This window comes from Engystomops pustulosus, chromosome 7 (genome assembly GCF_040894005.1).
Source record: "Engystomops pustulosus chromosome 7, aEngPut4.maternal, whole genome shotgun sequence".
Classification (NCBI taxonomy): domain Eukaryota; kingdom Metazoa; phylum Chordata; class Amphibia; order Anura; family Leptodactylidae; genus Engystomops; species Engystomops pustulosus.
In genome coordinates this window covers 165172243-165199587 of record NC_092417.1, presented here as the reverse complement: position 1 = coordinate 165199587, position 27345 = coordinate 165172243, and the positions used below count along the sequence as shown (strand labels likewise).

The 27345-nt window shown below is 43.3% G+C and overlaps 1 protein-coding gene across 1 annotated transcript in view; it reads right to left on the bottom strand.

The window, feature by feature from the left end:
- The window catches only part of MYBPC3 (myosin binding protein C3), a 75293-nt gene extending 48312 nt beyond the window's left edge, over window positions 1–26981 (bottom strand). Inside the window, exons 1-9 of the mRNA XM_072118701.1 lie at window positions 26834–26981; window positions 21775–22035; window positions 17508–17651; window positions 15932–16015; window positions 15679–15827; window positions 13320–13437; window positions 11422–11470; window positions 10045–10086; window positions 6485–6541 (exon numbers count right to left, since the gene is read on the bottom strand). Of these exons, the coding sequence (XP_071974802.1) occupies window positions 6485–6541; window positions 10045–10086; window positions 11422–11470; window positions 13320–13437; window positions 15679–15827; window positions 15932–16015; window positions 17508–17651; window positions 21775–22035; window positions 26834–26858 (929 nt within the window). The 5' untranslated portion in view covers window positions 26859–26981. The remainder of the gene's footprint in view (window positions 1–6484; window positions 6542–10044; window positions 10087–11421; window positions 11471–13319; window positions 13438–15678; window positions 15828–15931; window positions 16016–17507; window positions 17652–21774; window positions 22036–26833) is intronic.
- Window positions 26982–27345: the final 364 nt, after the last annotated feature.

The window sequence follows — 27345 nt, the reverse complement described above, 5'->3', positions numbered from 1 at the left end:
GCACCTCATTTCTGACCTCTGCCCCCCTCCCGATGAATGCCAGTTTATCCTGCTGTGTCAGAGGTCACATTTGCTCTGTGGATTGCTGTCACTGCAGAGTAGGTGCCAAAGATAGCACTTGGTGTGAATCACTTGACAACTAGAGAAATGTTTTACAGTCCATCTGAATGTGCAGGTGTTAAAAACCATGGGTGGCCACTTTGTGAGGGAGCCATTTCTGAGCCTTTTAGCTTATCTCATAATCATAATGAGATAAAAATAGTTTCATACTCTTCTAGGGATAGTATACGTTCAAATTGAGACATTTGTATAATAAGCTGTAAGCTCCAACTGGCATGGGTCCAGATGCTAACACCTCCCCTGATCTCTGAGACCTCCACTAATCTCTAATACCTCCCTGGAGCTCTGAGACCTTCACTGATCTCTGAGGCCTCCCCTGATCTCTGAAAACGACCCTAATCACTGAGACCTTCCCTGACCTACAAGACCTCCCCTGATCCCTGAGACCTTCTCTGATATCTGAGACATCCCCTGATCTCTGAGGCCTCCCATAATTTCTGAGATCTCTCTTGATCTCTTAGACTTTCCATGATCTCTGAAACCCTTCCTAAACTGTGGGACCTCCCCTGATCTCTGAGAACTCCTCTAATCTCTAAGACCTACCATGAGCCCCGAGACCTCCACTGATCTCCGCGACCTCAACTGACCTCGGAGGCTTCCCCTGATCTCTAAGAACTCCACTGATGGCTGAGGCCATCCTTGATCTCTGAGACCTTCCCTGATCTCTGACACCTTCCCTGATCTCTGAGGCCTCACCTGATCTCTGAGGCATCATCTGATCTCTGAGACCTTCCTTGATCTCTGAGGCATCATCTGATTTCTGAGACCTTCCCTGATCTCTGAGACCTTCCCTGATCTCTGAGACCTTCCCTGATCTCTGAGACCTTCTCTGATCTCTGAGACCTTCCCTGATCTCTGAGGCCTCACCTGATCTCTGAGGCCTCACCTGATCTCTGAGGCATCATCTGATCTCTGAGACCTTCCTTGATCTCTGAGGCATCATCTGATTTCTGAGACCTTCCCTGATTTCTGAGACCTTCCCTGATCTCTGAGACCTTCCCTGATCTCTGACACCTTCCCTGATCTCTGACACCTTCCCTGATCTCTGACACGTTCCCTGATCTCTGACACCTTCCCTGATCTCTGACACCTTCCCTGATCTCTGAGGCCTCACCTGATCTCTGAGGCATCATCTGATCTCTGAGACCTTCCTTGATCTCTGAGGCATCATCTGATTTCTGAGACCTTCCCTGATCTCTGAGACCTTCCCTGATCTCTGAGACCTTCCCTGATCTCTGACACCTTCCCTGATCTCTGACACCTCCCCTGATCTCTGACACCTTCCCTGATCTCTGAGTGCTGACCTGATCCTTGAGGCATCATCTGATCTCTGAAACCTTCCCTGTTCTCTCAGACCTCCCCTGATGTCTGAGACCTCCCTTGATCTCTAAAATATTGGAAGCATTCAGTTGAGATTTGGACCCCTTTCTTTCAGCATCTGGTGGAGCTTCAGCACCCAGACCCACTTCTAAACAAAACCTCTGGTGTCAATCTCTTGGTGCTTGCAAATGGCTTCCTGCACTGTGGTCCATACCATGACCCAAAGAACTAAATCTAAAGTTATGTTTTATTAATATTTGCAGTTAGGTGGGAGTCTTAGTAGTATTAGGGTTTTTGTAGTTAATTACCCTTCAATTATACATAGTTGGGAAAGTTTCAACACTTCTGCAAGTGTCCATTGGGTGATTCCAAGCCCAAGATGGGCTTCATCATAAACCACTAGGCACTTAGAATCTAATTTGAGTATCTAATAAAACTTTGCTCTCTTTGCCATTCATCCCCCTCATAGTATTTATTATAGCTTTGTTTTAGCTCATTACTTAACACTGTAATTTGGTTAATTTGATAGATTTTAAAGCCATTTTTCAGGTATATAAAGGGTGCAACACTGGCACCTCCATGGATCAAATATTTCTGGAATAAGAAACAATCAGTGACCTTGTCACTGCTTACAAATCACAGCGCCGTACACTGTATAGTGGCTGTGCTTGGAATTGCAGCTCCGTTTATTAATCTGATTTGGTTGAGCTGATCTATAGTTGACCTATTCTAAAGATGGGTCATCAGTATCAAAGTCCTGAAGGACCCTTTTTCCCATCATTAGATTAATCCCAACCGAGAATAACTCGCCTTCTAAATTCTGCTTCTTTTATGTTCCTTCTCCATTCAAGCCGTGATGTGATGAGAGACGTATCCGACAAATAGACTCTGTGGGCCTAATATAGTAGCACGGCTCTTTCTTCAGACTATGATGCATCCTATCCTATTACTCAGTGGAGAGCAGCTGTCACCTCCGCAGAAAGGTGCCATCGCCTCCGAGAAAGAGACAGCTGCTCCGTGCACTCTCTTCCCGACTATCCGCTTTTGTGGACATCAGGGTGTATAGTAGCATTGTACTCACTGTCTATATATAAAGGATTAGCAGAACCAGTGGCAATGACTCACTAGTTAGATCTGATCAGCAGCGTCAGAGAAGGTTTTGGCGAGTGCGACATTCGCTAAGCGTTACCAAATGCGTATTGCTGGCCTATGGACATCGGTCCAAGTCAATGGCGTATTAGGCTTGGCCAGAAGCATCAGTAAAGCTCACACCCACTCATGCATAAGGCAGGCATATCACGGAAAACTTACTCTCTGAATGCAGGAACATAAGGAAAATAAGAAAAAGATAAGTTAAAGATGCAGATGGTAGTTCATGTGATGTGTCATTGAGATACATATAAGACGTATATAGATGTAAGGGAATAGTGTAAGTAGCAAGTACTGGAGGTTAGAGAAATGAATGGAATGGAGCAAGCTTTGCCTAAAGCACTTACTGAAGTAAGAAGACAATGGACAAGGCAAACAATACAAGAGAGCGCAGGATGAATGGAATGAAGCAAGTATTACAAGCAGACAAAGAAACGTAGCTAGCAATGCTAGAGGATAGGACTAAAGATACGCCAAATGCAACGTTAGAGCACAGGACAAAGGGGATGCCCAAGCAGTGCTTGAGCACAGGACAAAAGGGATGCACAAGCAATGCAAGAAAGCATGTGGAACCACTTGATGATGGTGATGCAACAAGTCTTAATAGAGCAAATAGATAACAACTGGAAAAAGAAACATGGCAAGGAATGCTAGAGCACAGGACAAAGGGAATTCACATGTAAAGCTAGAGCACAGGACTAAAGAGATGCACAAGCAAGGCTAACACATAGGACAAAGGATATGCCACAAGTATACCTATTGCATAGGACAAAATATATGCCAATGCCATAGCACAGGACAAAACGGACGAATAAGCAATGCTAGAGCACAGAACTAGAAGATGAGCAAGCAATGCTAGGGAGTTGGACAAAAGATATGCCACAAGTAATGCTAGAATATAGGAGAAAATATATGCCACATGTAATGCTAGAGAACTGGATTATGACATGTACTAACAATGATAGAGCACAGGACGAAAGAGATGCACAAGCAAGACTAGAGCACAGGACTAAAAAGATGCACAAGCAAGACTACAGCACAGGAGTATAGAGATGCACAAGCAAGACTAGAGCACAGGAGTATAGAGATGCACAAGCAATGCCAGAGCACAGGACTAGATGCACAAGTAATGCCAGAGCACAGGCCTATAGAGATGAACGAGCAATGCCTGAGCACAGGACTATAGAGTTGCACAAGCAATGCCGGAGCACAGGACTATAGAGATGAACGAGCAATGCCAGAGCACAGGACTATAGAGTTGCACAAGCAATGCCGGAGCACAGGACTATAGAGATGCACAAGCAATGCCACAGAAAGGACTATAGAGATGCACAAGCAATGCCGGAGCACAGGACTATAGAGATGCTCAAGCAATGCCAGAGCACAGGACTACAGAGATGCACAAGCAATGCCGAAGCACAGGACTATAGAGATGCACAAGCAATGCCGGAGCACAGGACTATAGAGATGCACAAGCAATGCCGGAGCACAGGACTATAGAGATGCACAAGCAAGACTAGAGCACAGGACTATAGAGATGCACAAGCAATGCCGGAGCACAGGACTATAGAGATGCACAAGCAATGCCGGAGCACAGGACTATAGAGATGCACAAGCAATGCCGGAGCACAGGACTATAGAGATGCACAAGCAATGCCGGAGCACAGGACTATAGAGATGCACAAGCAATGCCGGAGCACAGGACTATAGAGATGCACAAGCAAGACTAGAGCACAGGACTATAGAGATGCACAAGCAATGCCGGAGCACAGGACTATAGAGATGCACAAGCAATGCCGGAGCACAGGACTATAGAGATGCGCAAGCAATGCCGGAGCACAGGACTATAGAGATGCACAAGCAATGCCAGAGAAGTGCTGTATTCAGCTATCTCTACTAGTCTGAGAAAAACTGAATTGAGAAAAGACCACGATTTAGCTGAAATGAACCCATAGTGGACGATACTGATCTGTGACTTGTGGTCTTGCTGGAACTTACAGATCTTCACTATGGATCACGTTCGGTTCAGCTAAGTCAGAATCAGTTCAGGAAATTGTTACAGGACAGCAGGAAAGCAATACTGCAAGCAGTGTAAGGGAAAAACAAAGGGAATAAAGCCAATAATTGTGATGCACAGAGATAAACTAAGCACCGGAGGAAAGCAGAACACTGGGAACAGAGACGTTGCAAGCAGAAGACTACTGGCAACGGAAGCGGCCTATGTTACTTCCCTCATATTGGCTATCTAGGTGCAAAGGGCCGACCCTTGTACCGTCCTGAAGGAAAGTCAACGCTTAGACAAGTTGAGAAGAGTTGATAATGGTTTCCAACAATAGAAAAACCTGGAAAACAATTAACCCCCTCTTCCTAGAAAGCAAAGTAAAGCCAGCAGGAAGCAAAGTACAGTAGGTTTGCTACAGACATTGCAAAAAGGCATAAAAATAAGATAGAGCAAGCAGCGCGAGAGAGCCGGACAAGGGTAATGATGTAGCCAGAGCCAGCCGAAACATATATCCAGGGAACAGAAAGCAACAGAATCAATGTAAAGCATAGAGATAATACAAGAGTGATGAATAGGGGAGATGAGGTGGTGGGGATGAAATGTTATATCCTTATATATAACTCGCCCATTGTCATGAAATGTATGAATCCCATAGATGGACTGATGATATTCTATAGGACAGATGTAGCAAATAGCAATAAACAGGAAGCAAATGCTGTAAACCGCTAAATATGTAAGTTTTTTGGATAAATAAATAGAGAAAAAGAGAAAAAAAAGGGATCAGTACTGTTCCAATAAATGTAACCTATGTCTATGAGTTAAAGGGGTTGTCCGAAGGTTGAAAAACAGGGTTGCTCTCTTCCACAAAACAGCTCCTCTAATGCATCAAGCTCCATTCATCTCTATATGGCCGAACTGCAATACCAGCTCAAACCACAGTCCGCTGTGGCGCTGTTTTTGGAATGAAACAGCTATGTTTTTGAACCTCCTGGTTAAACCTCTCCTTTAAAGAAGACCTGACACCAAGTACAGATTTCTGAATGTGAATCCCCCCGCACTCCTGATCAATTTGGTATACTTTTTTTAAAAATCGGTCCATTGGTTCATAAGATACAACCCCTGGAACTTTATATGTGATTTATCTCATTATAGATAAGTGGGCGTGGCCTTTTCCTCTGGGGTGTGTCTCAGTATGAAAATAAAAGGTTACTGCCCCCTTGAATGTGCTAATTCACATATAAACTTTCAGGGGTCGTATCTTGTGAATGGGTGGACGGATTTTCAAAAAATAAACTCCAAACTGATCAGGGGGAAATCGACAATTAAATTAGGTAGGTCGTTTAGCATTTTTTACTTGGTGAAAAGTTCACCTTTAAATTAAGCCTCAAGGACTGCTATGGGTGAGATATTGAAAAGTATAAGAAGTAAGAATAATTTGAAATAGAGAGATGGGTATTACTAACCCAAGGAGTACTTTGTCCCCTTGTAGAAACCCGCAGTAGGCACAGGGTGTATTATAGTCATAGTGTATAGGCTATAGGTAATTACCCTGTAAATCAATGTCCGACCCATTAAGGAACCTTGATAATGGAGTGGCTCCAAAAACAATAGGCACTAATTTGCATACAATTTTTACTGCAATATCACAATGATTGATCTACATGCTTCCAAAGTTCAGTCCATCCTGAGATCCATACAACCCCATGTATAATAATGGTACGACCTGGACAGTAATGTAAGAACACGAGATATATGATGTGGTGTATCAGGTCACTATAGCTGTAATGTGATCATAGAGATGGCAAATCTGGGAACAGGATATAATATACCCCGAGTGGTTGATACTTTTCCCTCTGTGTGTATGGGATGTGCATATTACTACTTAATACTAACCTTTTCTTGAGAAGAGCGCTGAAGTCCAGCTCTCCAGCTTCCTCAGTCCCATCACCACTGGAATGAAACACAACATCAAGTATCCATTATTAGTTATTGTAAAGAGATGATGCCAACCTAAAAGAGGCCACTACCGCTAATCTCTAGTATTGTATCTGCTTACAGAAGACCTGTCCCCCTTCCCTGCTATAACTTTCTACTGTTCCTCTGTTATTGTTCTTAGAAATGTATGAAAAAATTCTGTGTTCCTTGGGCCCATCAGTATAAATAAATAATCCCTACTAGCCTCCAAATGAGTTTTATCTTCTCCAAACAAGCCTCCAAATTAGATTGTCTCCTGCTTGACCTATGGAGTCCAGTAATGGGTTTGAGCCTGGACCCACCGGAGGATCCACTGTCAGTCTGTTCCGACTGTTCTAAGTTCTAATGAAACTTGTGTCATGAAGGATGCCCTGGGCTTCCTTAAGATGGGTGCCCAAGGGGTGGGAATTTTGATACTCAGTTTCATGGGATTCATGGCACTTTAAAGGGAGGTTAACCTCCCATTCTCCCGCTGCCTACCCTTCCCCTTCCTTACCTTCGTGGGGCTGGCCGTGTTGTCTTCCCTTACTCTTGCCCGCGCCTACAAGCTTCCCTCCCTATGCCAATAGATGTGAGGTGAAATCGATGCCACTTTATGGAGTAATTTATAGTAAATCCTTCAGATACCTGGAGGCCACGCCTCTGCCGCTAAGCCTCAACCTTGACACGCCCACTTTTTAAAAAATGTGGTCAAAAAAATTAGCATCTACATGCAAATTACCGTAATCATGGTACCTTATTGTATAACTTATTAAATGGTTAAAAAGATATCATGATTCTCCCCGAAAAAGCCTCTTGCTACACATTAGTTTGGCTATTGGGCCCTTGGTGTGAAAATGACAGAAACCTAGATCCAATTTCAATAGAACCTGGGACCACGTCATGGCTCCTTTAAGAAACAGAAACCAATGACATTGATGTAAACAGAGGCCTGTAGGATTAATCAAAAAAAAATTTGAAGTCAATGCTGGGACCAGTAATGGGGGTCTTCCAATGTCAATAGGTCCCTTGTATTGTGTTATCCCAGCAGGGATACAAAGAAATAATATGGCCCTCTAAGCCCTCTACCCAACCAATGACAGCTGTGGGACCCACCGTTGTACAAATTGGGCCATAAGTAACATGGGAATTGAGCAGTTCTATAGAACGGAGAAGTAATGGGCCACCATATCCCTTAGAACATCAATTATACATATGACATCAATGACAAGTTGAAGAAATGTGCTCGTATGGCGAGGGACATACATAGCCTGCGGCAATGTATAGACGTTACAGGGAAACATAAATCTTGTGATGACAGGTGTAACACAAGCGTCCGAGCAGTAAATACTATACATTGAGCTGTGCACAGCATGCGGGAGAGAGTGAGGGTGACAGTGTGGACAGAGGCGTAGTGTGGAATTATCACATTGTGATGGTAAATGGGACGTGCTGCAGTTGTATCGAATGACGTAGGAGACAATCAGATCTTCCTTGAGAAAACGCGGAAATCTGGTTGTTCATTTGCTCAGCAATTATCCCAATGACATAATCACGTTTGTCTTCCTAAAGGGTCAAAATCTGATCTTAAACTGAAGTGATCTTGGCCTTGAGCTCTATCCCTAACTTTGCATGGGAAGCCATCAATCCTAGGATCCATTGGCACAATGATTCACATCAGGTACTAGCTGTCCTTTTTGAAGGTCCAAATACACATAGGTGGAGATTCTGTTGGGTTAGGCCCACCATCATTTTTTAGGGGGCTTCCCGATTGTCCTCCGACAGCAGGTGCTGAGTTAAGGGTATGGTAAGTTGCAATGGCCGATCCTTAAGTTCCTGTGAGATAAACTCCTCCCGATAGCTTATGGGGGCCCTAAGGGCAAATACTTGGTCCACTGCCCAGCTTCGGCTTTGAGGCACAAGAAGAACCTGGTAAATGTACAGGGGGAGATTTATCAGAAGTGTCCGAGGTAAAACTGTTCTAGTTGCTCTCAGACCTGTCTGATAAATCTCCCCCACACTGTTTATAGAGCCAAGGTTATAGCGGACCTTTTACCAACTCCAACTCTTTGCATCCACTGATTCTGGCATAGTTGAAAATTTTTCTTTAGTCCCCAATGTGCCTGAAAAATCAGATCTCTTCTGTCAGATGGCAGAACCACCTCTCTGTCAGTAGAGGGCCTAAAGAGTAAAGTATGTGCTGGATACACCCTAGGCCAGTGGTGGCGAACCTATGGCACGAGTGCCAGAGGTGGCACTCAGAGCCCTCTATATGGGCACTTTTGCCATCACCCCAGGGCAGGGTTCACCATACAGGACTTAAGGCCTCTTGGAGTCCCAGGCAGCCCATGACCCTAGAAGGAAGCTACAATGATAATCCAAACTTCTTCTCCTTCTCTCTACTGTATTGTTGTCCTCAGGTGCCTATACAATTTAAACCTGTGACAGAGCAGGGAGTAATAAGTTACGGCTTAAATTGTGGCTTTCGAAAAATATGTGGGTTTTGGTTGTAGTTTGGGCACTTGGTGTCTAAAAGGTTTGCCATCACTGCCCTATGCTAATTAGGATCTCTACTTTTAGGTGGGAGGTTCTGGTCTGGGACAAACAAATTACTGATGGTACCATTCTCGTAATCGGTAGGGGACACCCCCCTTACTGATCGGTTGATAATCCCCTAACCTATGGAAAGGTGGAGGGTAACTTAAGTACTTGGTGCAACCCCTATAAAGTTAGTAAAGAGTTGGGATTTTATCAATAGTCTCAAGATCAGTCAGCCAAAAATGGTTTTATTGGTCATTGGTATATGAGACGCTCAGGCCCCGCCCATCTGACAGTATATTACTGATAGTCTTGACATTGATTACTCGGGAATGGTGGTAGTGGATAGAGAAATAATTCCAGCTGCACTAGAATCAGGAGGACAATGTGTATTAAAGGGATTGTCCCAAGTAGTAAAGTTATAGGATAGGGGATAGCTAGCTGATCAATGGGGGAGGGGGGGGGGTCCAACTGCTGGAACCCCCACCCATTATAGGAATGGGCAATCCGATGAAAGGGGATCCTATTTTCACTGATGGGGGGAACATAGACAATTTTTGGACAGGGAGGATCCATGCTCGTCCTACTCTTGGGCAATCCAGAGAAAGGGGATCCCATTTTCACTGATGGGGGGAGCATATACAGTTTTTGGAGAAGGAGGATCCATGCTGGTCCTGCCCTCCACCCATCAGTGAATACCGGATCCCCTTTCTTCAGATTCAGGATGTATCCATTCTTGTAATAGGTGGGGGTCCCAGCAGTTGGATCACTTAGTTATTTCCCAAGCTATGGAAAGGGGGGGTAGCTTAAATACTTGGGACATCCCCTTAAAAATGAGCAATGAGTTGGGGTCTACACCAGTGGTCTTAAGATCAGTCAGTCAAGAACCGATTAATGGTTGTCCTATTAGGATGACAGTCATTGGGATATTAGACAGAATTGCTGGAGCAAAGCGTAGCTACCTGGCGACAGATATCCTCCTTCTCGCCGCTCCTATTATGCTCCTGGGTGTTTTAGACAAGTTTTTAGACATCTATTTACTCATTTAACATGGCGACCAATACTAATTGAAAAGTCCAATATTACAATATACATGATTTATAGCCCAATAACGTTTCATTAAGGAAAATAAGTAATTAAAGAATTGTTTGAGAAAGTTAAAAAGTTGGAAAAGTTAATTACTTTTCCAACTTTTTAACTTTCTCAAACAATTCTTTTCCAAGCTGCATTGCAAGAACAATGATTACCCTTAAAGGGAACCTATAAAAGTGGCAGAGCAGCATTCCAAGCTGCATTGTAAGAACAGTGATTACCCTTAAAGGGAACCTATAAAAGTGGCAGAGCAGCATACAGGTTGTTATAGAGCAGTATTGCAGAATTGCTTGATATCCAGTTCTATGGAACAGGATTCAGTATAATTTAAAATTCCTGGCTATGCTTAGAAGTCCAGTGGGCGGTACTATCAGTGATTGACAACATTTTGTGCAGATTTATTTGTCAATCATCAGATAAGGAATCCGAAGTCAAGAATTCAAATTAAGTTGTCCACAAAACTATATATTAATCCTTTAAGATAATATATGTGATTCAGGTGTTGTTCAAGGGACTAATTAAATAAAAACTGAAAATTTCCTTAAAGGGAACCCTTAAAAGAAATCTACCACCAGGATGAAGATTGTAAACCAAGCACACTGACATACTGGTGTGTGCCCCCTCTGACAGAAGCTGCTCTTCTTGTAGCTTTGTATGCCTTTGTTTTTAAGAAAAAGAGGTTTTAAAAACTATGCAGATGAGCCTTTGGGGCTCCAAACTCCATTGACGTCTATAGAGTCTGGAGCCCCTGAGGCTCATTTGCATAATCTGTGAAGCCTTTTTATTGTAAAAACAAGGTCCTAAGAAGCTAAAAGAAAAGCAGAACCTGCCAGAGGGGCACATACCAGTATGTCAGTGTGCTTGGTTTACAATCCTTCATCTTGGTGGTAGATTTCCTAGAAACACAGTCTACATACTTGGAAGGAGGCATGTTATAGAGCAAGAGATTCTGTATAACTTGTTATTTATATGATTATTTACTTAGATCTCTCCTTGTTGTGGGATTAGGAGTCCGGTGGGTGGTTGTATGGGGTAATTGACTGTATTTCTATGCAGACTTACACAGGGTAAGTTGTCAATCACTAAGTAGAACCACCCACTGGACTCCTAAGCATAGACTATGCATTTATCAATCAATAGATTCTGAGGTTTACTATATGACAATCAAATTTTCTGATGGTAAAATATCCAACATCTGATAAAATGCGCTGAATATAAGTCTCACTATATAGACTGCAGATACTTACGTGCGTCTGAATGCAGAGCGGATATCTATGTCCGAAGTATTGCTGACCTCTGGATGGAAAAAACAGAAAATGATGTGTCAATGTAATAAAGTATCAAGTATAAAGATATATCATTTATGAGAAATGGCAGATGTGTAGTGTCATGTGACATCACATTCAGACATCACATGACATGTAACATGTGACACACGGCTACATCATAATATGCAAATCAATTAGTTCTGCTCCTCCTGCTCTATAACATGCTGCCTGCAGATAGGACACTATGTACAATCTGCTCAGCTCCTCCTGCTCTATAACATGCTGTCTATAGGTAGGACCCTATGTACAATCCGATCAGCTCCTCCTGCTCTATAACATGCTGCCTGCAGATAGGACACTATGTACAATCTGCATAGCCCTTCCTGCTCTAGAACATGCTGCCTGCAGATAGGACACTTTGTACAATCTGTTCAGCTCCTCCTGCTCTATAACATGCTGCCTGCAGATAGGGCACTATGTACAATCTGCTCAGCTCCTCCTGCTCTATAACGTGCTGCCTGCAGATACGACACCATGTACAGTCTTCTCAGCCCCTCCTGCTCTATAACATGCTGCCTGCAGATAGGACACTATATACAATCTGCACAGCTCCTCCTGCTCTATAACATGTTGCCTGCAGATAGGACACTATGTACAATCTGCTCAGCTCCTCCTGCTCTATAACATGCTGCCTGCAGATAGGGCACTATGTACAATCTGCACAGCTCCTCCAGCTCTATAACAAGCTGCCTGCAGATAGGACCCAATGTACAATCTGCTCAGCTCCTCCTGCTCTATAACAAGCTGCCTGCAGATAGGACACCATGTACAGTCTTCTCAGCTCCTCCTGCTCTATAACAAGCTGCCTGCAGATAGGACACCATGTACAGTCTTCTCAGCTCCTCCTGCTCTATAACATGCCACCTGGAGATTGGGGCTGAAATTCTCATTACTGAAACTTACATTAAAGGACACCTGTCATCAGGTCTGTGTCACTAGTCCTGTCACCTCTACCTGTTGGAGCAGCTCACAAGGATCCCATCCCTGCCTTTATCTAGTTATTTCATACATTAATCATTGTAAAATCATCTATTCTTTATCATGTAAATGAGGCTGGTCACATGGTCAGAGGCAGTGATGTCACCCCTGTTACCCCTCCCCCTGCTCATGTCTGTGTGTAATGTATAGTAAAGTATTGCTAGTGTGTGCTGCATCTGCTGACATGCTGCATCCTCCTAATATACAGGTGAGGGACACAGACATCAGCTACACATGAATCTGACATGTTCTGCTATAACATGGCTGCATCCTGGAGCTGCTGTATCTCTCCTCTATATACACACATGCACACACAGGCTGCAGGGGGCGCCAGCACCAGGAAGCACATCATTATACAGCCTCACGTCATTATACAGCCTCACATCATTATACAGGCTGTCAGTCATGCACTGGGGGTGTGGCTGTGCCTCCCACTCATGAATAAGGTGGACAGCTTGAATATGCTAATGCTTCATTGGACATTTCACAGGTCATTTGCATACAGCTTTAGGACCTCATTGCTTAGGTTTACAGGCATGTAGAGGGACAATGAAGGCATAGAAGTATTGCTCTCTAATGGCAGTTTATGAAAATATATTTAGTTTAGGGGGGTTATTTTGCATGACGGGTTCTCTTTAAACTAACTGAACTAAAATAAAATAAATAGCACACCGTTGGGGATGTTTCTTCTGCAGGAAGCCGTTCCCCCTCAAGCCATCAATAAATGTTTACTAACAGCAGGATGAAGGGCAGACAAATGAAATGCAACACATAAACAACAAATAGTTTTTCCAGATTTGTCCTTAAAACAATTTCCATTGATTTTCCTAATCACTTACCGAGTACATTTAGGTTAAAGTTGCAGCTGTCAAATTTGTCTTTACTGGAAACTTCACAGCGATATCCTCCGGCGTAAGTCGTCTTGGCCTTGATAATGTGGATCTCAAAAGTGTAAATCTGAAAGGGATAGAACAGAAATCTTATCTACAGTATTTTTCGGACTATAAGGCCTGCTAAAACGTCTAGGTTCATATATAAGGCGCACTGGACTATAAGGCGCACCGGATTATAAGGATGAATGACCAGCAGGTGGCAGACCTGTGCACAGTACAAGGCAGCTGTTGTCTGTAAGTACGGTTCATATATAAGGCGCACTGGACTATAAGGCGCACCTTTGATTTCTGAGAAAATCAAAGGATTTTTTGTGCGCCTTATAGTCCGAAAAATACGGTAAGTAAAAGCAGCTCATAGAAGATATGGCACGAATATTATCAAACTGCTGGGACCCTCATGGATTATGACAGTAGGGTCCCGGACCCCCCATTTAATTTGGACTTGGTGGACTCTCCATTCATCACTATGGGATTAGAGCACTTGGCTACTGTATTGCTAGCAGTCCCTTATAGCTGAATACAGGGTAGGGATAAAATGCGTATTAGTGAGAGTCCACCTGTAGCCAGCAGTGGGTTATTATACAGGCATTTTGGGTGGTAGCCCAGGGCTCAAGCCTTTTAGAGGGTCCTAGGCCACCCAAACCGCCCACCAAAGAAGGACTTTCACCCATGAAATCCTTGCACATCTGTTCCTGCTCTCAATGCACATGTACACAGGACCTTTGAAGGACCTCCAAAGGTCCTGAAACCGCATATTGAAAGCAGCAGAAGGGACACATCCTCCATTCTCCAAGAAGCGGATTCTAGTACCAGATGTAGGGAGTGATTCCAGACTTGTAGGGGCTATAATATTCATACAGCCCAGGGCCCCTGCCTTTTGGCACTCCTATTTCTCAGAATAATGAGGGTCCTATCCCCCCTAATGAATGTAGACCCAGGTTGAGCATAGACTCTCATGTCCTATTAATTCTCTATGGCACTACTAGGAATGGCTGCGCACTGAACTCCTCTATGTCCCCAGTGATAGACAGTAAGTACAGCGATACAGGGAATGCTACACCTTTTAATCCATTCAATTTAGGGGACCCCTATTTTTTGTCATCTGTAGTCGGACCTCCATCAATAACTATCCTGTACATTGGGGGATAATATAAATTCTTGCTACAATAAATTTAAACAAAATTTCCAAATCCTGGCCGTGTGCTAAAAATAATCCCGGAATATACAGATTTGGTCATTGCTCTGGGTGTGCGCTTCTATTCTGAGCGACCATCAGTCCAAGTTGTCACCCAGGTGCATTCATCATGTCATGTGTATACCGTCTGTAACCATGGTCCCGGGGACTACATGGTGACCATATGTATTATACTTGTTTCAGGGGCATAGCAGCTGCTATGGGGCCCACAGTGTCAGGGGGCCCCAGAATATGGGGTATTGGATGTGAATATGCTGTTTTTTGTGATGTTAATATGCTCTAAATGTGTGTGCATATGTGATGTGTATATGCTGTATGTCTGTGTATATGATGCATGGGGGTATATGATACTGTATGTATGTGTGTATATGCTGTATGTATGTATATCATACTGTATGTATGTGTGTATATGCTGTATATATGTATATGATACAGCATGTATGTATGTATAAGATACTGTATGTATGTATATGATACTGTATGTATGTGTGTATATGCTGTATGTATGTATATGACACTGTATGTATATGTTTTTATGCTGTATGTATATGATACTGTATGTGTGTGTGTATATGCTGTATATATGTATATGATACTGTATGTATGTGTGTATATGCTGTATGTATGTATATGATACTGTATGCATGTGTATATATGCTGTATGTATGTATATGATACTGTATGTGTGTATATGCTGTATGTATGTATATGATACTGTATGCATGTGTATATATGCTGTATGTATGTATATGATACTGTATGTGTGTATATGCTGTATGTATGTATATGATACTGTATGCATGTGTGTATATGCTGTATGTATGTACGTACGTATATATGGTGTGTATATAATGTATGCATATTTTTTAAGGTGGAAGTCTGCTATGGGACCATGCCTCTCCTAGTTACTCCGATGACTTGTTTCCTTTACCTTGTCAACAGTGTGTATACTGATTGAACAGAGCCAAAAAGTGCACAAGAAAATGCCCAATTTACAAGGCTAATGGTCAAATTATTCATAACAGTTGAATGACACCCAAATTCTACTTAAAGATACCTAAAATATTACAAAACACAAGCCCCTATTTTCTACCGTCGTGCTCCCTTTACCTTGGTGTTGCGGTCATAGGTTTCTGTGATCTGCAGGTGCTTGCCCACTTTGCTGGACAGGTCCATCCATTTGCCCTTGAACCATTTCGCCACTGGTTTCTTCAGCAGGTTGGCGCCATTAACCCTCGCTGTGAATTTTATGTTTGCACCTAACGTATGAAGATAAGTTGAAAATTAAAAACATGTTACTTAAAAAATTTCAGAAATATCTAAATAATATTAATAGAATAGATAGTATTCAGAAGAAACTGACCAACAGTGACTTCTCCATCCACTGGTCTCTCCAGGAACAGTCCGATTTCGTCTTTGGGAGCTTCTGCAGGTGGGGGTGCAGGAGCTAGGACATTGTCAAGAGATGAATGCATGAGCATAGATCATGGATAAAAAAAAGGGTTACCCATAAATCTAAACCAGAAGACCCCACAAAGGTCTCGAATCAATGGCATCCTCTTTCCAGAACTTGGGAAAAGCCCACTTTGATCCCATCTTCCACCCAGGTATTGGTTCTAGTATCAACCAAGGATTGGTGTACCCTCCAAAGAAGTTGGCCAGTTTTACAGAGGAGTGAGGGACCTTAATGGCCAAACATATCCCCATTGGATCTCTTGAATGATCACCTTAGGACCTACAATGGTGAGATCTCCAAATGGGTTACAGTATTGTTATTGAATTGAGATGATGCTGCTGTAATTTTATGGTCCAACTATGGGAAGTATTGGTTCCCACTTTTAAAAACCAAGGGGTGCATGAGTAGTTGTTTATTGGCGATACTTCTTTGGCAACTTGGAAATCTGGGTATCCTTGAAAATGGTTAGAGGCATTGCTTACCTAACACCAACTAAACCTAGGCAGATCCAAAGACTCACTGGGAATGAGGGGCACCTAATGATATGGGCACCATGTTGCATGCAACCAGCTAAAGGTGGAACGGCCACGTGGAACCCTGTGGCCATGAGATTTATGGCTTCAAATATAACGTCTAGTTGGTAAAATATTAGGTTTAGACTTCTCGGAGCCCACCATTGGCCATAGGTTTGACAAACCTGCCTCCTTTTATCATAGTATCATAGTTTATACGGTTGAAAAAATTACACTTGTCCATCAAGTTCAACCAAGGAAGGGAACTGTCCGAGTTTGGCAAATATGACACCGTAGGGCAGTGATGGCTAACCTTTTGGAGACAGAGTGCCCAAGCTACAACCAAAACCCACTTGTATGTCGCAAAGTGCCAACATGACAATTTCAGCAGTAACTTATTGATCCCTTCTGTATCACAGGTTTTAAACATATTGCTGTCCCGAGTTCAGCAATACAATAGAAAGATTATGGAGAAATGTGGATTTAGCTTCCCTCCAGGGTCCCCTGAAGAGGAAGAATCAAGGGAACCAGAGCAGGAGCTCCAATGACAATCCAACTCTATCCACACCTTCTGGCTACTCCTGTAGTCCTGGCAGCTAAGGATGCCGCTTTAAAATAGGTCTGAGCATGGCACGTCCTGGGCTGTCTTGGACCACAGGAGGAAGCCTTGAGTCCTATCTGGCAAACTCTGTGTTGGGGTGAAGGCCTGGGTGCCCAAAGAAAGGGCTCTGAGTGCCACCTCTGGCACCCGTGCCATAGGTTCGCCACCACTGCCGTAGGGTGTGATGGGGTAAACAGCCACCTTTGTAAACCCAGGCTAACTACTATGCAACTGTAAAAGAGTGGTGCCCAATATATGACTCGTAGGAACCTTTTACAAGAGGTTTCATGGTAATTAATGTCTAGTTACTGGGGGGGTCCCACCTCTGAAGATAAGATGCACCTCTCCATCTGGATATAGTTAGAATTACCTTCTGCGGGTGGCGCTTCCTTCTTTTCCTCCTCTACAGCAGGAGCTGGGGTTTCTGGTGCAGGAGGAGCAGGTTCTGGGGCAGGAGGGGCAGGTTCTGGGGCAGGAGGGGCAGGAGCTGGAGCTGGAGCATTCTTGGCCTTTGCTATACATTTTTATAGAAATGACAGTAAAATTGGTGTGATAGAAATATTTATAATTCTATATAACAGATGATAATAGGACACAATGGATTTGCATGCTCCAGAACATAATGAAGCATTAATAGATTATATATAATGCATTAGTAATAGACTTAGATAAAATGCAAACTATGAATCAATATAAAAGTTAGAGACACAGGACAAGTTAGTGAGTTTACTTTAGTGTTACCATGCACAGGGGTCATACACAGAGACATAACTGGAAGCTATTGGGCCCCATTGCAAAATCTGTACTGGACCACCAATTACTGTATAATGTATCCTTTATATTATTGGTATCTTGTATGGGGCAGAGAGACCTTTTGCTCCTGGGCCCAAATGTGATCACACCTCAAGTTACACCCCTGGCAGAGATAAGCAGACCCAATGTTCAGGGTTTCGGTTCAGCTCTGTGACCCTGACATATTGCAGGATTGGCGGCCGAACAGCCACTCTGGCAAATTGAGGCCCCTATCAACCAGCCATGGCTATGATTACCTATTGGGACACCAATCTGGCAAATTGAAGGAACTAGCTATGGCTATGATTGGTCAGGGGGAAACCCCTGGCCAATCATAGCCATGGCTAGTTAATAGGGGTGTCAATTTGCCGCATTGGCTGTTGGACCGGCAATCTGACAATATTTCTGGGTCATGTGGCCGAATCTGAATCCCGAACGAGAACAAGGGGTCCGCTCATTTCCATCCCCTGGTCATACATCCATGCTGTTAATGTACAAGGAGGTTTCAAACAACAGGCAAGTTACGAATGTTTGGAGGTGCCCTACAATAAGAAATGAATATTGAAGAGCTCCAACCCGGGAATCACCTGATTATGGATGTGTCCCAGGTCTACCTTGGCTATACACCATCTACCTGTGGACCAATTACACATCACCTGCTTCGCTAATAATGTAGACAGAACAGTAGCAAAAGCAACATGAGGTCCACCAATAAAATGAATTCAGTGAGCCTACGAGCCAGGTCCCATTTTCGAATTCTGAGATACCCTTTCTGCGACAAGGTTCCTGTCAGTAACCGGCTGACTGGCTCTTCCCCTAGACTTGGGATACAGGCTTACATAGTGGTAGATGCCACAAGAGAACCGCCATGGGTGGTTCTGGGCCTACCACAATAAGGTGGATACCGGTTTGCACGTTCCTTCTTGTACATGTCATCTCAGTAACCCAATGTGTGTTTTACTATGTCCAGATTTAACCAAATCTGATCCATCAGGAAAGTATAGTCCTTCAAGCCACTGGACCTGGGTAGAGAAACTTCCAGATTGGAGATGTCTAAGTGGCAGGAGATCTGGGTTGGAAGGTTTTCCTATCTAACTGGAACTACCAAAAATAGTAGCAAAACTTAGTATTTCCTCTTGTGAGTAAGTTTGAATCATGGAAACACCAAGTTCCCTAAGTCTCCCCAACCCACCTAATTGTTTTAGTAATGAACATTGCCCTACAGGTCGCTCGGGATTAAGACATATGAGATAAGTCATCCTATGCCTCCTTGACAGCTGCACAGGAGCTAAAGATGGGCAAGGGTCATAAACACATAATCTGGAATGTCACTTTTCTTACGATCTGTTTCAGGATAGGATTGCGGTTATAAAAGGAATAAAGAGAATGTAAATCCTTTAACTCATTACTTCTAGATTAAGAGGTCAAGAGCCCCAGAGGATGGAGCAAAAATTGTGCAATTTCAAAAACATAAAAATTGGTAAGTCAATATTTCCCTGACATGTGAGTTTTTGTGCAAGTTCATCAAACTTGTTTTTGGTCGTATCCATTGTTGTTTGTACCAAAGATGAATGATGTTCTTTGTTTTTTGGGGTCTGAAGGAGTATCAGATGCTGAAATCCATCAAAGACTTTCAACACAATATAGGAACCATGTTTTTCCGCAAGAGATGGTGTACCAATGGATAAAAAAATTCCCAAAATAGCCACACATGAAGATGAGGCTCTGTGCCAAGGTGTTGTGTATGACAATGGCCAACTACATCCTTCTACAAGGTTGAAGTCCTTTTTAAACCGGAGTTTGAGGTATGGGCTCACACTTGGTAGAGTTCTGATCTCAGCCCTTTCTACTGTTCACCTGTTTGGTCCACCCAAAGAGACCTGGAGGTTTAACCTTGGACCAAGAACTGAAGGAATTGGTGCAGCCAAAAGTTATCTGTTGAAGGACCCAGGTAAACATGTGCTACACTGGAAGAAGTGCATTAAGAAGCAAGGGGGTAATATACAAAAATTAGAATTTTTATAAATTTTTTATTTTCATGAGAATAATATTTCTAGCTGTATTATGGATAATTATTGACTCACCCTCGTATCTTTGGTACCGGTGTGGAAAGAGGAAGTTGGGACAGAGCGATGGTCTGCAAAATTCTAGAAAAGTTTCGAAGCTCGTACATGTAAATATAGCATAGAAAGTAAAAGGAATATTGTGCAAAAGAGGAACTTTAAGATTCTGATGGTGCAAGCAACTTTTTGGGTTGATGTGTTCAGTTCCTGTTAAGACAAAAAGTTGACCTCCACTTGTTGCCCTTATTCTTCTAACTCATCTCAGCTCCATTTGGTCAAGTTATATTAGGGCTGTCTTTTCCAGCTTATCCAAGAAACTAACTTTTTTTTTTTTTTTTACCTTTATCTCTATAAACAAGTATTTTTATAGTTTTAGCTGTTTTTCTTTTAAAAAGTTATTAAGGTTCTAAGCTTGGACTCAACTCGTGCTTGAGTGATTGTAGCCATGTAGACAGTGAAAAACGTGGGCAGAACGTGGGCACAAAAATGGTCATCCTCAAATTTTATGACCATGACAAGAGGCATAAATCTACCGGGCCCCAGTCCAAAATCTGTAACAGGATCCCCCATCTATCATGATTAATTTATGGCAGTGGTCTCCTCATGGGGGCAAAATAACTTTAAAGGCCAACATAAGCTGCCAATGCGTCTTCAATAACTGTAAGCCAATATATGATCGTCCCACCTGGTTGATAAATTATGAAGAATTATTGTTGTTCGAACCGTATGGTGGTGACTTATCTCCTGAAGGAACTATTCAACCTGCGATCCTTCCTTTGCCAATATCATTGTCTGGAGGACATTGATCCTACTGAAATCTTTGTGTTTGTCCAAATTCTCTTACCCGGCTTGGATTTTTATGGCCCACCAGATTACATTATTCTCCATTAACCACTAGTAACCTTCAAAACATTGTACAATCACCTGGTCCTGTGGTGTCTACTATTGGTTTTGAGCCTTGGCTCCTCATAGACTATAGAACACAAAGTTTATAACACCACAGGGATAGACAATAGTTTAGGTCAGGATTCAAAAATAGTCATTAGAAAGTGTCCCTGGGAAAAAGGGCGAGCACAAAACTCAAGGAGGAGAACGAGGAGAAACAAGTAGATAAGACAACTGCCCTTATCATATATTCCATAACATCAAGTGTCATGATAACAACCCCCTTCACTTAAAACAGGGTTTACTTCCTGGAATACTCAGCTATCGGCTTACATTCCTACATTTCTGTCCATTATTGATGTCTGAATCCTTAATGTTATCTTACTTATGTCTTGACTTCCAGGTCGGGGAAGGTGAGATGTTCATTGAGGAGCCCACAATGGTCCATGACAATGTTGTAATGGCAAATCACATTCTTAAATACCATAGGCCCCAACGTTTAATCAGTTTCTTGCCATGTAATAGGAGAAATATCAAGAGTTCTCATAGTAGCTACTAAGAACACCCTACACAAAATGGCCGTCCACTGCATCACACAATACAGGTTCCCACAACTTCCACATTCAGTAAATGTTGCCTAATGAATTATAACGTCTCCTTAATCTTAGTTAGTTGCCTCGGAACAGTGTGTGAATACACTCCAAATGTGCCGCAACGTGACCGTGCTGAAAGTTAGGAAGAGAAAGTAGCTAATATCATAGCCAAAAACATAAAAATTTATAAAAGTGATCAAAATTAGTTTTTGTGCCGGATATAGTGCTGGTTATTATATAATACAAGAACTTAGTGAAATATTTGTAATTGTGAAGGAATGGCCGTGTCTTCTTCAGTTCCTACCTGCTTCCTTCACTTTGAGCTCGAACTTGACTTTCGAGGTGGCGGCAATGATGGCGTAGACGACTTCATCCTCAGCAGCGGCATTGTTGATGGTCAACGAGTGGTTTTTGCCATCAGCCTTGATGATGTACTTGTCACTCGCGGCAATGTCTACATTATTTTTCTGCCACCTCACCTTAACACCAGCTTTCTCTGTCTCGGCCTCAAAGGTAATGGATTCTCCCACCACAACCTCTGAAGATTTTGGCTTCTTGGTAAACGCTGGGCACAAAAGTGAGCAAAAGGTAGTGATAGCGCGAGTAATAGTCTAAAGGCATACGCCCTACTCTACAGATGAGAGAAAGTTCTCTAGTTGAGAGAAAGACTTTGGGAACCCATGGAATCATTGTCAATTCAATAATTCTCATCGTGTCATCCTAATTGTAGGGATAAGTCACATTAAACACTTATCCCCCATCAGTTTGTCCTAAATCCCCATCTCCATCTCAGAAGATGGAGATAAAGCTTGTAGAAAAAGATTCAGCAGAAATGGAGATTTTGGGTTTAGGAATGGGCCTTTTGAATATTGATCCCAGAGTGAGTATCAATAGATTTCAATAGAATACAAATTCTACCAGCTTCTCCTTCTCAATAACATCCTACCCACAGCATTGTAATGAGACGGGCTTCTTTTAGGATCTATCCTGGCGGAAGACCAGGTTAGGCCTGGTTAGCCCATTCTCTACAGAGGAGTTACTTGGGTAGATGTTCTTAAACAAAGGGTGGTAAGGTGTCTCAACGGTCACAAAAGACCCTCAAGGTATAGGTGGCATTGTACAAGTGAACCTAATGAGTTAATGAGGTTTTCCAATTATCTGGAAAACCCCTGTGGTCCAGGCCATGGTGGAAAAATGAAAAATACTTATCCCGATCCAGCACGGACCCTGTGTTGCACCCATTTCATCCTATAAGAGGCCTCCTTGGTTCAGGGGACAACAAATGAATTGGAGTCCCCCGAAATATGTGATGTCCAAAAAGACCACTTGTTGGTTGGTCCTATAAATCCACCCCGCACCCAGAACTCTTGGCTGCAAAGCAGTAGTATGGGAGCGACACAATAACTGGAAGCCAAAATCTAAATAATTCGGTCCAATGGCCAACAATCTTCCTTTCACTCCGTCTTCTACAAGTAATGTTTCTGACCATTCTTTGGTCACTCTGATCAAGGCCGATATGAAGCCAACTGTTACTATCAATAAAATTTCACTGGTCATGCTTAAAGACAAATACATACTGTGGTTGTCCCAATCGGCCAAGACCATAATCATCTCTCCAAGAATGGCCAAAATGGGCTTAATTTCTGCCACATGTGGCTACAATTTGTGGTCAACTTTCTCAGAAGTCATTACACAAATTGGTGCCAAAATCCACTTGGTCACTCCTTACTACACGCTTGGTAACTCTAAAACTCTGGGTCAGCAACATTGACCTATTTGACCTAATGATGACTGTTGAATGAGTCCGAGAATAGATTAGTGAGCTGAAGTATTTATGACCTCTTCACTGGTCACATAAAAAACTTTAGTTGAGTTCATGGTCATAGTGTCCTAATAGTCACTAAATTTAAGGGTTCACAAGATTTTAATACTTTGATTCTTTAAATCAGTTGTCTCCAACTTGGGGCTCTTCAGTTGTCTCACCAACTGGAGACCCGAGGCCTGGAGACCACTGCAAGATTTTTTTGTTATTCTGATGATTTTGATGAAGAATCTTTACTATTCCATAGGGTTCACAGACTCTTTCTTCACAACTGTATGTCTCTGTAGAAATGTGATTCCTTTGTGACTCCACAAAGCACCTAAATGTCCGATTGATGGACCTTTGCTAAGGCCACTGAAACTAAACGTCCCCACAAGACCATCATGTAATAGTTCTAACTTCTCTAAATAGGAGAAGACTAAAGGTCATTCCAACATCATTGAATCTAAATAAGATCATTTCCAGGATTGACTTCCAATTATGAGTCAATGGGGCAGATTAACTTACCCGGTCCATTCGCGATCCAGCGGCGCGTTCTCTGCGCTGGATTCAGGTCCGGCCGGGATTCATTAAGGCAGTTCCTCCGACGTCCACCAGGCTGCGCTGAAGTTCCCCGGAATGCACTGAAATACACCGGCCTATTCCTAGTGAAGGTAAGTGCAAGCTCCGCGACACTTTTTTTAAAAAAATGCGGCGGTTTTTCCGAATCCGTCGGGTTTTAGTTCGGCCACGCCCCCCGATTTCCGTCGCATGCATGCCGGTGCCGATGCGCCACAATCCGATCGTGTGCGCCAAAATCCTGGGGCAATACCTGGAAAATCGGCGCAAAACGGAAATATTCGGGTAACACGTCGGGAAACCGCGAATCGGGCCTTTAGTAAATGACCCCCAATGAGTATGGAAGGACACATGCAAAAACCTTGATGGCCACAGTTGTTCTCCAAAATGGTTCATCATAGTGACCTGTAGACACTTCATCTTCTATCATTTCACCGAAACTAGAAATAAATCTTATCTACGAGGCAAGTCGAAAAAGGACTGACTACTTTAGGGCTATAGGGATGTAACCAAGAACTCATGGTCATAGTATGTCCATGGACCATCAATCAACGGCAGCTAAGATTGAAGTATACCTATTGTCTATTGTAGCGCGTAAGAGAGTCCATATTGTTCATGGGTCCAGTTTAAACAAATACTACAAAAGTTATCTGTAGGTCAGTATCATCAAAGACCAACCTTAACACATAGGTCAACATCTAAAATTCTTATATAATAATACATTTTGTATTGATGGTCCAGGCCTAACACCAGCACCCGGCTTACCCAGGCAAGTGCCAGGGCCCAAGGGCGCTAGAGGGGCCCACTTGGGCAGCGAAAAAAAATTTCGACACCTGGATCAATTGTATAAGTGTTGGTTTAAGACACTGATACAAATGATCACCTACTGGCTCCTCTTGTTATCTGCCCCTATGCAGAGTAGGGAGTGCAGCATAGGGGCACAATACAAAACTCATTTTTCCTCGCACCCCTGAAGCGGAGCTCCCCACTGTACGGAATGGCTCACATGATGATGTCATCACATCACCTGTGCTGGCTTCCTTCAGTGCCGGTGTGAAAGCGTGTGCATGCCGAATAAAAGGGGGGGGGGGGCAGTGTAACGGGAGGGTGAGGACAGCGTGGCTTTCGGGGAAGGGGGGGGGGTGAGGATAGTGTGGCTACTGGGGAAGAGGGCAGTGTGGCTATGGGGAGCTAGTGTGGTTTACGGGGGTGAGGACAGTGTGGCTTCCGGGGATGGGGGGCAGTGTGGCTTATGGGGGGGGGGGGTGAGTATAGTGTGGCTACTGGGGAGGGGGGACAGTGTGGATATCGGGGGCGGGGGGGGTTAGTGTGGCTTACACTGGGTGAGGTCAGTGTGGCTACTGAGGAGGGGACAGTGTGGCTACTGGGGGGAAAAGTGTGGCTTATGTGGGTGAGGACAGTGCGGCTACTGGGAAGGGGGTGATAGTGCGGCTACTGGGAAGGGGGTGATAGTGCGGCTACTGGGAAGGGGGCAATAGTGTGGCTACTGGGGTAGATGGGACAGTGCGGCTACAGAAGTGTGGCGCCAGGACGTGAGTTTACTGAAAAGGGGCCCACTATGGCTCTGTCTCCCCAGGGGCCTACTTAAACCTGTAACTGGCCCTAGTACCATATATGTAAGTAATTTTTTCATCAATAATACTGATGTGACCCATCATTCCCTAGACCCAATATCTGTCTCTCTGCCCCTGAACTCAATACAAGGGCAAAACTTTTCAGTTGGTGTTCAGGGCGTACGGTCCTATGACAGCTCCACGTATGAGCTATAAATTAAGTGCAAGGTGAGATTCCATTTGGGAACATCAAGAAAGGCGATCCAAAGATTTACTGGATTTGTACTTGTTCTTATCCATAAATATGTACCGGTAACTCTAACACTGATCTGTAATATGTCCGGTGCACAGAACCTACTTCACACTTGAACAGAATTATAGAATTACATTCTTTATATTCAACCAAAATCTATAATTTTACAAAAATAGTCTCCAAAATGCTAACAAATCATTAAAACCCAACACCGTGTCCACATGGACCAACACAATCTGAATCAATGGATAAATGCTAAGCTAAGAATAAAATCAGAAAAAAAACTAATGTCCAAAATAAATTAGAAGCCTCTTTTTCCTAAAACATTGACAAGCTGAATTAGGAAACAAGAAAGTTCAAGCCTATGTTCACACCAGTGTCACGGCTTCTGTTCACAACAAAGACGGCTGTGATCCCATCAACTGAGGTCCAGAATTTTTACCAAAAATACCAAATATGCCTAATAAAGAACCTAAAACCACTCTAATGTAGGCGGAGCTTAAGTCATTGAAAGTCTTTTACACGAAGGCTACCACATGAGGAGGGATGAATGGATATACATGCAAGCTGAGCCCTATATGGCGGTGTTATTTAGGGATACATTTTGCGGAATAGATGAAACATATGGTGGCATGCGTCATAACATAGTCCGTATCCAAGCAGAACCCAACAATTCGCAAATACACGTCTCCTCTACGAGTTTCACATAAAATATATCTACAGTATGTAGGACCCAGGACCAGCATTAAGAAAACGACGGTCCTGTTCCATATTTTCAATGATGCTGCCTTCTCGACAAACTACTCAAATGTTTGTGCCCACCTTACGTTCTATGTTAATGCAGATCACTCGTCTTAGAATTTTAGAAGTCAACCCCCTGGCGGAGATTAGAGATCACTGATATAATAACATGCTAAATCTAACGCAGTCCATAACATATATGTGCAGGATAGAAGAGAAGCGTCCAAGCCCTGGCATTCCAAGTGAAAGTCATAGGAAGGTCACTCATCCCACCACAGTCCAAACCAACATCTCATACTTTAATCTGCATCCTCCAAACCCATGATGCTTCGATATCCCATGCAGAATATCCCATGCACTTCTTCTACATGCTTCCCCCTTGTCACGTTGTCACCTCCCCGCATGTCCCATGTACCTGTTTTCTTAACAGGCTCAGGCATCCCGACTCAGCCTGGAGAAAAGAAAGTCCCACAAGAAGTTTGCAAAAGCTGCAGAAAGAACTAATCCAGTCCGTGGCTGAGACTGGTATGAAGCTTCTGGATTCTACAGACCCCCTTAAAAAAGTAAGATAAGGAGAAACCCTCCGTGCTCCACCCCCCCAAACACTCTCTCCTGTTGTCACACAGTCCTGTCACCTTCCAGGCAGCAGATCTCACTTGACAGGACATATCAGCTGTGATATATATAGCATTGCTGCCGGTGCCCTGTTGTGTGCCCTATGATCCTGGTGGTTTTGTACAGGTTTGAAGTCAATGCCAGGCAATGCTCTTGCCCGGCGTCAGGTAGCACATATTTTGCCCATATTTCTAGAATCTCTACTGCGGCCTTGTGTTAGTGATGTCACCGGAGTGGTCTATCTACCCGATGATTGGAGCGATCTCGCTGAAAGCTCCTGTCATTCGCAGCTGACCTTGTATACATACATGA